Raw genomic sequence first — 14,563 nt, forward strand, 5'->3', positions numbered from 1 at the left:
CATTAACACCTATCCCGCTCTACCTGGGGAAGGAAGCAATAAAGTCATGAGGCAATTATTGGGATGCTAGGACTGGAAATAATTCTGCAAAACTTGCACTGCATGTGCCAAGGTGACTTACAGGGAGATACGTGGGGGCAAGACGGCATTCTCTGTGCTTTGCAGGTCATCCTGCAAACATGGCTGTCTAACTCTGCATACAACCTCAGGGACATATTTCCATTTGCTGACCACTCCCCCCGCCAAGGACACACTCACAGCATAAAGACACTGTTCAAGTTCTCTCTATGTTCATGTGCATAACCATTATGAATAATTATTCTGTTTCTACTGGGTTGTTTCTGTCCAATAAATGGAACCTGGAATTAGCTATTTATCATATTTTAAACAAGTAAATAAAAAACTATTTTTCCAAAAAAATTTTTTGAGGTTTTAGAAACCAATTTCCACCTGTCAGATTTCCCCGCCTCGCGTCTGGCTTTCTCATCTTTGCCTGGCCTCAGTCTGTTGGATTTCAGACATGGCTTGATTTCCTTCTGTCCCAGTTCTCTAGGTCAATGCAAATTTGTAGGGTGATCAAATATTTCCTGCAGTGTTCCCTGTGTGGGATCTGTGTAGGGCAGAAACAGGAGAAAAGAAATAAAGGTTGCCTGGGAAGCCTAAGGAAAGATTTTGAAGGTATGACAATGGAAGATCTTAAAGCACTGTGCTTTGAGTCGGGGCTGGGCTGTGGGGAGGAGGCATAGACAGTGCTCTCCCTGGACCCATGAGCATAAACACGGAGTCTACAGGCCAGGCAAGCTGATGGCAGTGAGTGAAGAGGCCAGGTGTTGGGAGGACAACTGAGAGAAGTGGGGACATTTGTAGATGACAGTTGGCTGGCTACTTAGGCACAGCTCATAAGTGCCATGTGGGAACATAGGCCCAGCACTGCTAGGCCTTCCAATTCCTCAAAAGAAGTCAGAAGTCCAGATTCTTACGTGGACTGTTTTGATTTCTAAACGTTAGCTCAAAACAATGTGCAGCCAAACAAAACACAACCGAGGGCCAGATGTGGTCACCAGGTTGCCAGAAGGCAACTCTACCCAGGATGTAAGCAACGTGAGGGCAGGAGTTAGAGCCTGGTGCATGACGAGGGCCCACTTAACTCTTGTGGAATGAGTGAGGCCCTTCCTGGGGCAGACGGTGGACTCTCCTCAGAGAGACAACGGGAAGAGATGGCTGGCAACACGGAGGTTGAAATAACTACGGTGAACTTGAGCCACAGCCACTGGGATGGGAAGGAAAGCGTGAAATGGTAAGAGACAGGCTAAAGAATTTTCAAAAAGCAGAACTCAGCAAAAGACCAGATGTGCAGGGCTAGGGCAGTGATGATCTTCCAGTGGAAGCCTGTGATGAACTTGGCCATAGGGCTTAGGGACTGGTCACTGGGGAGAGAAGGTGAACACACTTTTCTTCACTAGCTTCGAAGACCTTCATCTGGCCCCCCAAGACGACCTTATTTTTTTTCTCCTCCATTCTCCCACAAAGGGGATCAGAGGATAACCAGGGGCCCAGAGATTCCAGCACAGAGCCAAACCCATAGCTAATGAGACGATGAGGTGTTCATTGGGGAGAAATATTAGCAGCGTTAACAGAGGAATGGGCAGGGAGGGATTAGCACTGGTGAGGGATGGCACCTGTAGGAAAGTGGGGAGAAGAGCTTGGGCTGTGCAAAGTCACAGCACATTGGCTGAATGGTGTGGTAACAAGGACAAGCGTGGGTGAGGGAGACTTTAAGCAGTTCTCAAATCATAGATTTCATAGCATGGGACATAAGCCTTGGGTGCTGGTCCACAATTTTTTTTTTTTTTTGGCCACACCACACGGCTTGTGGGGTCTTAGTTCCCCAACCAGGGACTGAACCCATGCCCTTGGTAGTGAAAGTGCTGGGTCCTAACCACTGCACTGCCAGGGAATTCCCTGGTCCACAATTTTCTTAATGACTCAGAAAGTCAAGATAAAAATACTGCTAAGCAAAAGTATTCAAGACATGTAAGAAACTGGCAGACTCAAGACTACTCCTCAGCTGAACAAGGTGAGCCTTTTCATGGCATGACTTTCGTGGGCCTCAGTCTACAAGAGGATTTTTATGATTATCATATTGGGCCCAAGGCCTTAAGACAAATCTCGATTTTCACTTTAAAAGATAAACTTTATCAGGAGTTTACAAACCACCTGTTAACCAAAGAATTATTATAGTAGTTAATATTTACACCTTAGCTGGTTAGGAAGTTAGTGATTACTAACTACAGGCCAAGGCACTATGCTAAGTCCTTTAAATGCACTATCCTGTAAATCTTTACAAGGATTCTATAAAGGAGCTGGTAGCATCATCACCCAATGTATCCATGAGGAATAAAAGCAAGACCTAGAGAGATATGAAGTTATCTGCCCAAGGTGACAAAGTCTTTGAGTGACACAGCCAAGGACAGAAGTGAGATACTTCTACTCCAGGGCCCTTGTTCTCAGTCAGGGGTCAACAAACATTTTCTGTAAGGGGCCAAATAGTAAATATTTTTGGTGTTGTGGGCGATATGATCCCTTTCACAACTACTCAACTCTGCCTTTGTAGTGCAATGGCAGCTACAGAAAACATATCAACATTTAGGCATGCCCGTGTTCCAGCAAAACTTTAGTTATAGACAGCAAAACTTTAGTTATAGACACCGAAATTTCAATTTCATATAATTTTCATGGGTCATGAAATATCATTCCTCTTTTATTTTTTTTCCCAGCCATTTTAAAAAGTAAAAACCACTCTTAGCTCCAGGGCCACAAGAAATCAGGGGGTGGGCTGAGTTTTTTCCCACATGCTATAGTTTGCAGACCCTGGTCTAAATCACTAGGCTCTCCTGCCCTCCAACTTACATCATGTGCTGGTTCCCTTGGGAGGCCCATAGATATGTTAGGACAAACCCTATGATAGCGCATCTGGATGGGGCATAGGACTGTGAAGTATAATTGTGAGGAGCCCAACAGAGATGACTCCTCCAGTTACACCTCGAGGGACTCTGCCTGACACCAGTTTACAGCTTGAAAACATCTCTTTCTTCCTCTCAGTCCCCTCACTTGCTCTCTTCTGTTTAAGTAAGCATTGATTCATGTCAATCTGAAACCAGGGGAGGTTCTAGGTAGGACAGGGATGGCTCCTCCCACACAGCGTGGTTTTCTGCAAACATGAGCCCACTGTGCCCTTCTTACCTGCAGGGTTTGGCTGAAGCGCTTTAACGGTGTGGCCTTCACGGGTGGGATGAGGTTTGCTAGGGATGTGACTCTGGAAAGAGGTTTGACTCGTTTATTACTAGGCTCCTGTAGGGTTAAAAAAAAGGAAAGGAAAATGTCAAGGTCAATTACGAAGACAACATAACTCCACTATACAGTCAATGTCCCCACTCCACAAGCTGCTGGCTGCACACCGATCTGTGGAATGTAAACAGTGCTCTGTCTCACTCCAGCTGTGTGGAGGTGACCTGGCTTAGGAGCCAGGGAAGGAGAAATGGCAGAGGGATGTCAACAGAAGCAGCCTCTGAGTGGACAGCAAATGGGCAGGGATCTCTCCTTTCCCTTCACCCCAAATATATCTGCCAGCTTTTAAATCAGAGGCTTCCACTAAGTAGTATGATTCTCCTCAACCCCTCCTGTAGAGAAAAGCTGCCTCAGATTTCCCATCCAATGACCTTGTCAGGCAGTTGTCTTTTGATGCTTCTGGTTTCATCTTTTTTTTTTTTTTTTTTTTTTTTGCGGTACGCGGGCCTCTCACTGCTGCGGCCTCTCCCGTCGCGGAGCACAGGCCCCGGAAGCGCAGGCCCAGCGGCCATGGCTCACGGGCCCAGCCGCTCCACGGCATGTGGGATCCTCCCGGACCGGGGCACGAACCTGTGTCCCCTGCATCGGCAGGCGGACTCTCAATCACTGCGCCACCAGGGAAGCCCTGGTTTCATCTTTTTAAAAAATGTTTTCTCCAACTTACCTGAAGCCACTCTCCAAATTTCTAATATGCAATGGCTTTTCTAAAGCACAAAAAATCATTTTTTTTAAGTATACCAAATTAAAAAAATATTGTTTAAAGAAGTTATTCTATTGCTAGGCTCTTAACAAAGCATCTTTGTATCTACAGTATATTTGAAATGCACATATTAATAGTTATAAATAACCACCAGACAGCAAAAGAAAACGTATAGAGAAAACCCTACCATGAGCATCAGTTTTTATACTACACATAGACACAAGTTTTGAAAATCACCTCCACATAAAACGTGCAAATCTGCAAGTTACCCCAAACCAAGCTGATGGATGAGGGGAGCCTACCCATACCAATGACTCTGCAGATGAGAATTACATAAATAAAAACAACAGGCTGTGGAAAAGAGAGAGATGACAGACAAAACACTTTCCAAAGACAAAGAGAACAGTTACCCTTGTCTTCCTAAGCTCCATCTGACCTGCAGGAGATGCTTGACAGCACATGAAGACACCAAATTTTGATGGAAAAAACCAAACTTGCCAATGGTTGTGGCAAAACTCAATCATTTCCAAAGGGAGCCACAAGATGCTCATCTTTCTTTTTCAGCCATTGCCTTCAAAGTTTTGAGAGTTAAGCCAGAACTTCAGATTCTCCTGAATACCCCTGCAGGGTGTTGTGAACATAGTAGGTGCTTGGAAAAATCTTGCCTGAATTTGGAGTTCTGCTGAGAAACTCTCATGTCAGTTTATGCCCTTGCCAGCCTCAGAAATCAGAAGCATTCTCTGAAACAGACCCAACCTTTCCGGCATTCAAATAGAAAAATTAAAAGGCTTTTTAAAAAGCACAAAACAATTCCACAACGTGGCCAGGAGTGACTTCATGATTTCTCGAAGCAAATACTTCCAAGACGGAGAATGAATCTGGGCTGCCGGGTACCTCTCCAGCCTCTTGGTATGCTGAGCTGAACAGACAGCAGGAAACTCTCCGAACACTGGGAAGGCTTAGTTCCAAAATGCAAAGGATGAATCTCTCAACATGAGAGACATCGCATTACAATTATTTAAATGCTGAAGAGAAAGATCCAATAGCCCTTCTGCTTCCAGGTGACAGCGCCCTTCAAGGATGCTCCCTGTCCAGTGCCTGGCTCCTGAGTATCTGTGCCCAGAGGAGGATTTTTAAAATATTTTTTTACGTCAGAGCTCCATTACCAGCGGGCATACTGAATACACACACACACACACACACACACACACACACACACAGAGCCTCTTGAGCATCCCCTGAATGGCTCCTGCTTTGGCTGGAAATGCCAGAGTTGTGATATACCACCTTTGGTGGCACAAACTGCATTGCAGCAAGTGAGAAGATGGGGGATTTCCTAGAGGATTAGGACTTGGTCTCAGATAATCCTGCACGTACCTCAGAGCCCATTGACTCCTAGGTCTCTGTTTTATTAACGGCTAAATCTGTTAGGTCACAAATTCTATATCAAACTAGGGAAGTTGAAGGGCAAACGCCAATTGGCTTCTCTTGCTTTAAAAAGGGGCAGGGAGCCCTGCATGCTTGGCAGGATGAGGGAAGATTCGGCTCTGTTCCACTTGCTGTGTCATCTTTTCTAAGGTTCTGCTGACTTTGCTGCCCATTTTACATGAGCCAGTCAGATGGGTGTTTTTCTGCACCGCTATAAGATGAACGCACAGTGCAAATGTTGGCCCCTCTGCAAGTTGTGTGCAGTGTTGCTACATGAGATTGTAATTAAAACTCCTTTCCCAAGGCTTTGCCCATTTGGAAGTAAACACTGGGCTGCTCTCTGGCAATCTGACATTCCCAAGTAATGAACAATCAAAACAAACCACTGCTGCATGATTTAGTGCTTGATCCAGCAAAGCGGGCAGGTGCAATTTCACAACCAGAACATTTACAGGTTATTGAATCTATAGAGGAGGCTTTATGCCTGACCCACATGAGTCAAATATGAATTATGGTGTTCTCCTTGAGGGCTTCAGTGAGAATAGGAGATTAAAAAAATTCTTGGCCTAATTTGATTTTTCTTTTCCATTTACTCAGTATGTCTCGAGCTACATTTTACTGCTGTCTAAAAGGAGCCTCAGGGAAAATGTTTCCAGATTCTAGTTAAATAGCTCTACTGAGAACTAGCAAATGCAATAAGAGGGATGCTTTCAGGCTTTACAGAGAGATAACAGAACACAACCTGCAGAAGCTTCCTAATCCAACAACTCAGCTGCCAGACTAAGCTGGGCAAGGACACTGCTAAACCCAGGAATGAAGTGTCCTGTTTCAAGTACAGACACCACCCTCACCATGCAATTCTAAGCCAGGGCAGGAGGACATCTCACCAAAGAGGTTAAAAAAATAAAACAAAAAAGAAAAAGGCAGGGGCTTCCCTGGTGGCACAGTGGTTGAGAATCTGTCTGCTAATGCAGGGGACACGGGTTCAAGCCCTGGTCTGGGAGGATCCCACGTGCCACGGAGCAACTATGCCCGTGAGCCATAACTACTGAGCCTGCGGGTCTGGAGCCTGTGCTCCGCAACAAGAGAGGCCAGCGATAGTGAAAGGCCCGCGCACCATGAAGAAGAGTGGCCCCCGCTCGCTGCAACTAGAGAAAGCCCTTGCACAGAAATGAAGACCCAACACAGCAAAAATTAATTAATTAATTAATAAACTCCTACCCCCAACATCTTAAAAAAAAAAAAGAAAGAAAAAGACATTGAGTATTCTGTGTGGGCAGTATTTTCTGAATAACAACCTTTTGCATGTTTTCCAGACCTTACACCTTTTTCTGTTTTTCTTGTCTTATTGCACTGGCTAGGACTACCCGTATATTGTTGACTACAAGCTAAAATAGCAGGTACCATAGTCTAATTCCAAATTACAAAGTAATTATTATGAAGGTTTCATCATTAAGTATTGTATTTGCTGAGAGTATGGAAGAGACACCCTTTATCGGGTAGAAAAAGTTCCTTTCTGTACTAAGTTTGCTGTGAATTTTTATCATGAATGATAAAACTGACTTTTATCAAATATTTTCTCTTCACCTTTCCAGAGGACAAGGAATGGGAAAAAAGAAGGAAGAGGTGGGAAGAAGGAAAGGAGAGGATGAAGAAAGGTATAGAGGTCATATTTTTCATAAAGGAATTGATTCAGCAATTTTAAATATCTCTTGTGCTTGAATTACAAACAAAGGAGAATAAAGCACTCCATGTAATTTTGTTTTTTTATTATTATTATTTTTTTTGCGGTACGCGGGCCTCTCACTATTGTGGCCTCTCCCATTGCGGAGCACAGGCTCCGGACGCACAGGCTCAGCGGTCATGGCTCACAGGCCCAGCCGCTCCGCGGCATGTGGGATCCTCCCGGACCAGGGCACGAATCCGTGTCCCCTGCATCGGCAGGCGGACTCTCAACCACTGCGCCACCAGGGAAGCCCTTTAATTTTATTTTTAATGTGAGATTTAATTAAATAGATTTTAATATTCCTTCCCTAGGGGATACAGTTCTTATCCTCTCCTTATTCTTCCCCCCCAAAAATAAAAACCAAAGCACATTATATACAATGTAAGAAAATGCCTACCATATCAATATAATTTGGCACTATTTCTTATTCCTTAAAAAATAGTTCCATTCTAATAGATGTGGCATACAGTAAACCCTCACTCATTCTACCTGCACTTCACTTTTGCAGCCAGAGTGGGGTTGGAGAGCAGTAGGAGAGTCTTTCACATCACGTCTGTAGCTTCCCTGAGACTCTGCTTTTACTGAGTCACAAACACGGCCCAGGAGGGGCCAGAAATGCAGCCATTAGTGCAGGACTGACTGCTCTATTGCAGGGCAGCACTGCTCTTAGATGCTCTACACCTGGCCAGGAGCAAGAGAGAGGTGAGAAACGACTGTGCTAGCAGATGCTTTTGCCCATGAGTTGATGGAATCATAAATAAAAAGTCTTTCAAATGTTTAGAAACACCAGGAAGCCTTATGCAGGGCTACATTTGTGTGACAGGAGATGTGCTGGGAACCGCACACCCAGGGGTCACGTGTCACCCAACAGTAACCCTCTAGAAGGCTTTCATCATCCTCATATTAAACAGGAAGTTATGATCTCAGAGTGATGGAGAAGCTCTAGAATTATTACATAATAATAATGAGCTCATATTCATTGCAGGGACTCTTCTCTATGCTTTACAGATATTTACTAATTTATTCTCCTAACAGCCCTGCAAGGTAGCCACTATTGTGATCTTCATCTTAAAGATGGGGAAAGCTAAAAAAGGTGGCCAGGATTTAAACCTAGGCTAGGGAGGCTGGATCCAGAGCCCATGCCCTACTCCAGGGCTTGGCTAACTTTTTTGTAAGGGGCCAGATGGTTAAATATTTTAGGCTTTGAGGGCTGTCCAGCCTTTGTCACAACTACTCATCTCTACCATCAGCCATAAACAGTATGTAAATAAGTGAATGTGCCTATGTTCCATTAAATCTTCATCTATAGACATTAAAATTCGAATTTCATATAATTTTCACATGTCACAAAATATTATTCTTCTTTTGCTTTTTTTCAACCATTAACAAATACAGAAACCATTCTTGAGGGCTTGAGGCCTTTTTTTCCCCCTGCTCATTAGAAAAAGGAACATGAGTTTTGTGGGAGATTCCCCAATTTTCAATTAAGTATTCTGCTCAGTAGAGAAGAGGACACTGTAGAAGATTCTAGAAAATTAATTTCCAAAATACTGTTTTCTGACAGCACCTTCACTATACTAGGCAACATTCAAAATGTTTACATCCTGAGTTCCACTTCCAAGTACTACTGAGTCAAAAATAAGGGGTAGAAATCTGATTTTAAGATGGTATGTGGTCAAAATGCTCCATAATACAAAGATTTATTTCAATGGACAGGAAACAGTTTTGCAAATGTACTATTGAATGCTGAACTGCAGCTGACAGGTGCCATCTGAGATTTTTACTTCAGTTGTTAGTGAGGGCCTAGTGAGAAAGGATACTGAAGAGGCAGACATCATCTAGAATCAACAGTAATTAGAAGAAACCTGGTAAAATGAAAACAAAAATCCCACTACTGAATTTCAATAATTCTCAACTGATATAGGCCAGAATAGGGAAAGGCCCATGTGGCTGGGAAACTGAGAGCTGAGAGGGCTACCTTGAAACATTTAAACTTAAAGACCCAGCAATCCCACTACTGGGCATATACCCTGAGAAAGCCATAATTCAAAAAGAGTCATGTACCAAAATGTTCACTGCAGCTCTATTTACAATAGCCAGGACATGGAAGCCACCTAAGTGTCCATCACCAGATGAATGGATAAAGAAGATGTGGCACATATATACAATGGAATATTGCTCAGCTATAAAAAGGAACAAAACTGGGTTATTTGTAGTGAGGTGGATGGACCTAGAGACTGTCATACAGAGTGAAGTAAGAGAAAAACAAATACCGTATGCTAACACATATATATGGAATCTAAAAGAAAAGAAAATGGTCAGAAGAATCTAGGGGCAAGACAGGAATAAAGATGCAGACCTACTATAGAATGGACTTGAGGATACGGGGAGGGCGAAGGGTAAGCTGGGACAAAGTGAGAGAGTGGCATGGACATATATACACTACCAAACATAAAATAGATAGCTAGTGGGAAGCAGCCGCATAGCACAGGGAGATCAGCTGGTGCTTTGTGACCACCTAGAGGGGTGGGATAGGGAGGGTGGAAGGGAGACGCAAGAGGGAGGGGATATGGGGATATATGTGTATGTATAGCTGATTCACTTTGTTATAAAGCAGAAACTGATACACCATTGTAAAGCAATTATACTCTAATAAAGATGTTAAAAAAAAAAAACTTCTAGGTCACTACAAATATTCTCATGTTCTCACTTCCCTTGACAGCTCCTAATGCCAAGGCCTTCCCACCCTTTCACTGTATTTTGTTGTCATATCACTATAGTTTCCTCCAATCGGTGACAGTTCCTCAGTCTTCTATGACAATGATACTTTTCAAGAGTGCTGGTCAGTTATTTTGTAGTATATCTCTCAATTTAGACATGTCTGATGCTTTCTCATGATTGGATTCAGATTATGCATTTTTGGCAAGAATACAGCAGAAGTGATGTGCCCTCCTTGGTGCATCATATCTGGGGGACATGATGTCACTATATCTTATAACTGGTGACATCGACCTGGACCAGTTGGTCAAGGTGGTACAAGGGGTTGAATTGTGTCCCCCACAAAAAGATATGTTGAAGTTCTACCCCCAAACCTGTGACAGTGGCCTTATTTGGAGATAGGATTTTGGCAGATGTAATCAGGTTAGGATGAGGTCATATTAGATTGCAGTGGGCCCTAAATGCCATCGTTGGTGTCCTTATAAGAAGGGAAATTTAGACAGAGACATACAGGGAGACAGCATATGATGATGGGGGCAGTGATTAGAGTGATGCATCTACAAGCCAGAGAACACCAAAGATGGATGGCAAACACCAGAAGCTAGGAACAGGCAAGGAAGAATTCTCCTGCAGGTTTCAGAGGGAGCATGGCCCTACTGACGCCTTGATTTTCGACTTCTAGTTTGCAGAAGAGTAAGAAATAAATTTCTGTTGTTCTAAGCCTCGCCTCTTGTGGTACTTTGTTACAACAGCCCTACAGGAGGTATCTGCTGGATTTCTCCATTGTAAAGTTACTACTACTCCCTTTGTAATTAATACACATAAATGGAAGAGATTCTTTGTGACTACGTGCATCCTCTGGAATTCAGCTCTGCAAGTGCTTACCCAGCATCTGCAAAGTGGGCTTCATGGAAGGGTACACATGTCACCCTTGGGGAAATGTCTTCTGGATGCACAGAGAGAACCAGAGGTTGATCCAGGCAGAGCACCCAAGAGAGTAAGCCTTGGCTGGAGTGGGGCAAGTGAGGTGTTCAGCAGGTAGAGCACAGTGGAACACAGGGGCATGGAGGACACAGAGGCAGCAACGAGGAGTCCTTCGCAGAGCAGTCTGAGCAAGAGGGGAGCAAAGAAGGGGAGCTTCTATGGAAACTACAAGTGACTCTTCATCTTATTTTTTTGGAAATAGAAAAAAACAATAATGAAATAATGGTTCCTAACTCCAAAATTTCCATTAAAAATTTTTTTGTTTTCTTTCCCCTGGCACGGAGCTAACTGACCTGGTGTCATCTGTTACTAGAAGTTAAAAGGCAAATAATGAGGCTCAAATTCCAACGGAAACCTGGCTTCATTGATTAGGCCAAACTCATTTCAGAATTATTGGTTTCGAACCCACAAGGTGAGCAAAAGGTCTTCAAAAGTAGAACTATAATTTCCCCCTAAAAATGCCAGGTGATTATAGGTGATTTCAACAAAGGTCCCACAGACTTTGTGGACTCTGCCAAACCGCCAGGAACAGCTCTGGGAAGAATCCCTGATACCTTCCCCCCTGGCTAATCTCAAACGTGGAGGCCACACCCTTGTGTTTATTTTCTCCAGCTGCAGGTTTGGTTGCCTTGCACTGTGTATCCAAGGGAGATTAGATTTCCTTTTTGATGAAATGGCCCAACTCTCTCTGCATCAGATGCTATAAGGAAAACATCCTAATTTCCTTCTTTAAAAGAAAAAAGTGCTTTTTGGGGGCTTTGTTTTGTTTTGTTTGTATTTTTGCTACTGGGGACTAAGGAGAGTCTGGATAAATAAAACCCACAGGACCCTCTGAGTTAGTTCAGTCTCATGGCCAAGCTGTAGACAGGGTGTTGGATTGTTGTGTTGAGGAGCTGACGATTTCTGCAGCCTCCCCTCACGGCAATGCTAAAAAGCACTGATGGAGACACCACACACAAAATGGTTTGGACAGATCCACAGATTAAACCATCGACGCTTGGGGCCATAAAACTGAACACATTAAGGTTGGGGAGATGCTCTTTATTCCATGTATATCAAGTCTGTTTTGGCTTGAGCCAGTCAGCACCTACGGCCTCTGGCCAAGGTCAGCCTGTGAGGTGGCTGCTTTTAGGGGGGTCTTGCTTAGGGCAGGAGCATCAGAGGGGGATGCTAGACTTAGCTCAGACACTGCTGGCATAAGCCTCTGAAAGGATGCTCAGTTCCAGCCCCAAACACAGCTCCCATCAAATGCAAGCAGAAAAATGAGAAGAGAAAGAAATCACACTTTATGACAATTCATGTGGTCATCCTGGCTTCATTTCCTCCAGGCCTCCCCTGCTTCCTTCAAGTTCAAAGCACGTGCTGGCAAACCACTATCGCTAATATTTGTATAAACTGAATGGCAAAATGAAGGAAAGGTGAGTGTGGGGCGAGTCAGATGGATTTCATCCAGTGTACCTTGGAGGAGCGATTAATTTTACTACAAACTCTGAGAGGGCAAACGTTACTGGCATACCATTTTGTTTCTGAGGGAGCACCTCAAGAAAGTTATTATCTTTATTCCTCTCATTATCATTGACTGTTTGCTCCCACACTGGAAAAGTAGCCTGTTCTTCTCTGCCATGGGGATATTCATTTTTGATGAATGGTGGTTTATGGGCCGAAAAACAAAAAACAAAACAAAACATTGGAAAATAATTCAGTAAAATATGGGACTCTCCGAGAGCCGAGGTGGGCAGCAGCCTAGGTTACGAACAAAATCTCTTAGCAGTGCCAGTAAAATAAAACAGAACCACTGTTTCAGACACTGTATTTTTGGCTAAGGTTTCACTCCTCAATTACTTTCAAAGTTATTCGTTTCAGTCAACATTATAAGGGTAAGTCAACATTTGTCCTGGCAGCAAGCCCAAATTTATTTTATTAGTCTGCTACCGGTTAAATTGGCCCATGATTAAAAATATCTAATAAATAGCCCTAAAATATTGGAGTTTAGTAGAAAACCACATTCACGTTCTCTTACACAGGATGTTACTATTACTTAACCTTGGGCAGAAGGAGAAATGTACACCCACGCCCCGGTAAGTTCCTTTTAGCAAACGCTAGCCCATCGCCTGAAACTCATTTTGGTCATGCCCAGACATGGCATTACAGACCTTCAGAGAAAGAGGAAGCTAAATATTTAGCTCTCTCTGCAGTCTCTGGCTCCACATATGCCTTCTGAGCATCAAGCAAAGCTCTTACTCTGTCAAGGAGAAAGGGCCAGATGCTCAGAGCTGAAGCGCTTTAACAGTTCGACCTCCTGGAAAAGTGTGAGAGCTGCCAGCAGGCTCAAGCCTCTGTGGCCCTTACAGGGAAGCCAACCTTAGGCCCAGAAGATGTTTTCTCATGAGTAGAGCCAGGTTATGCCTTTTTGCCAAGAATGCCACAGAAGAAATGTGCCCACAGCACGCCACACCTATCTGCAGGTCTGGAAAATGGGGTCAGAGCCGCACATTTCTGGGTGCGGGACGCCAAGAAGTCAGCCGGAGGTGGCAGTGGTGGCCTAATCACAGCCACAGGCCCAGAGGAAGGGCTCTGTGGTTCTGGGGTCTCGGCCAGTCATTTCCTATTGACTTCTTGGAAACCCCTGGGTGGGATATAAATTCTGTATTTGTTTATCTCTGTAAAAGGGATTCCCTGGCTTCCCCTTGGGCTGGGTTGGAGGGGTAGGGGGAGAAGAATGCACTGGGGATTCCACCTCTGCTTCAGGGTTTGGGAACTGGTGTGTACAGACCTCAAGGGCACTTTAAGGACATTTGCTGAGGCTTCCCTGGTGTTTAAGGATGAGCAGAAAGCCTGTGCTGAAAGTGACAAAGTTCTTGTCACTCTGGCCCCCCAAATGTGTTGATTCTTTGCAAAGGACCTAAGGATAAAATATGAGCCTACCTTTCCAGCCAGAGGACAGTGCCCTATGCACTGAACACCCTGTGACCCTGGGCCAACGATGTAACCTCCACGGGCTTGGTCTCATGCCCTGTGAAGTGAGGGTGGCTCTCCAACCCTCTCACAGGGTTGTTGGGAAGGTGACACGAGATCATGTGTGTAATGTGCTCAGTACGAGCCTGTCCCATAAGTTGTTGCCTGTAAATATCAAATTATTGCCTTGAAACTGATGTCCAAGGAGAGGTGTGATCTCCCCCACACCCCACCCCCCCACCCCCAGCCTGTTCTCCTGCTCTCATTCATCCCCTGCAGCACTGGATTTTGCTCTGAGCCTCCCAGGGACAAAGCTGGTGCTCCATGTTACCTGCCACTATCTCACCAATGACATGCTCTGGCCACCGAGGACTCGGGCTGCTATGAGACCACATTTTGATTCTACATTCCTGCCTTCCCTTTCTTCCGGCAGTTTTATCATCTGTTTAGTCAAGCTCTGGCTGGATAGAGCAAAACTGGGAGTGGTTTGGCAAGATCCAAGGCTACATCCAAGTAGAGAAAAACATCAACTTAAGATAAGAACCTGAGTGGTGGAAGTGCACCCAAACGGGTAGGTCTTGAGGTCTACATCGAACTCCTCCCACCCTCCCCTCCCCTCCCCACATTGTTGAATTATAGGCTAAAAGAGCTGGTCTCCAATCTTGCCTGATCCCAGTACTATCTGGGATTAGGCAATGATAGGA

The 14,563-nt window shown here is 44.4% G+C and overlaps 1 protein-coding gene across 3 annotated transcripts in view; it reads right to left on the reverse strand.

Annotated features, from left to right (window-relative positions):
- Nucleotides 1-14,563, reverse strand: part of ARHGEF3 (Rho guanine nucleotide exchange factor 3) — a 269,292-nt gene that overhangs the window by 38,602 nt on the left and 216,127 nt on the right. For all 3 annotated transcript variants that reach the window (XM_060022718.1, XM_060022716.1, XM_060022717.1), the window contains one exon: nucleotides 3,244-3,351. In XM_060022718.1, the coding sequence (XP_059878701.1) occupies nucleotides 3,244-3,351 (108 nt within the window). The remainder of the gene's footprint in view (nucleotides 1-3,243; nucleotides 3,352-14,563) is intronic.

Source organism: Delphinus delphis, chromosome 10 (genome assembly GCF_949987515.2).
Source record: "Delphinus delphis chromosome 10, mDelDel1.2, whole genome shotgun sequence".
In the NCBI taxonomy this organism is placed as follows: domain Eukaryota; kingdom Metazoa; phylum Chordata; class Mammalia; order Artiodactyla; family Delphinidae; genus Delphinus; species Delphinus delphis.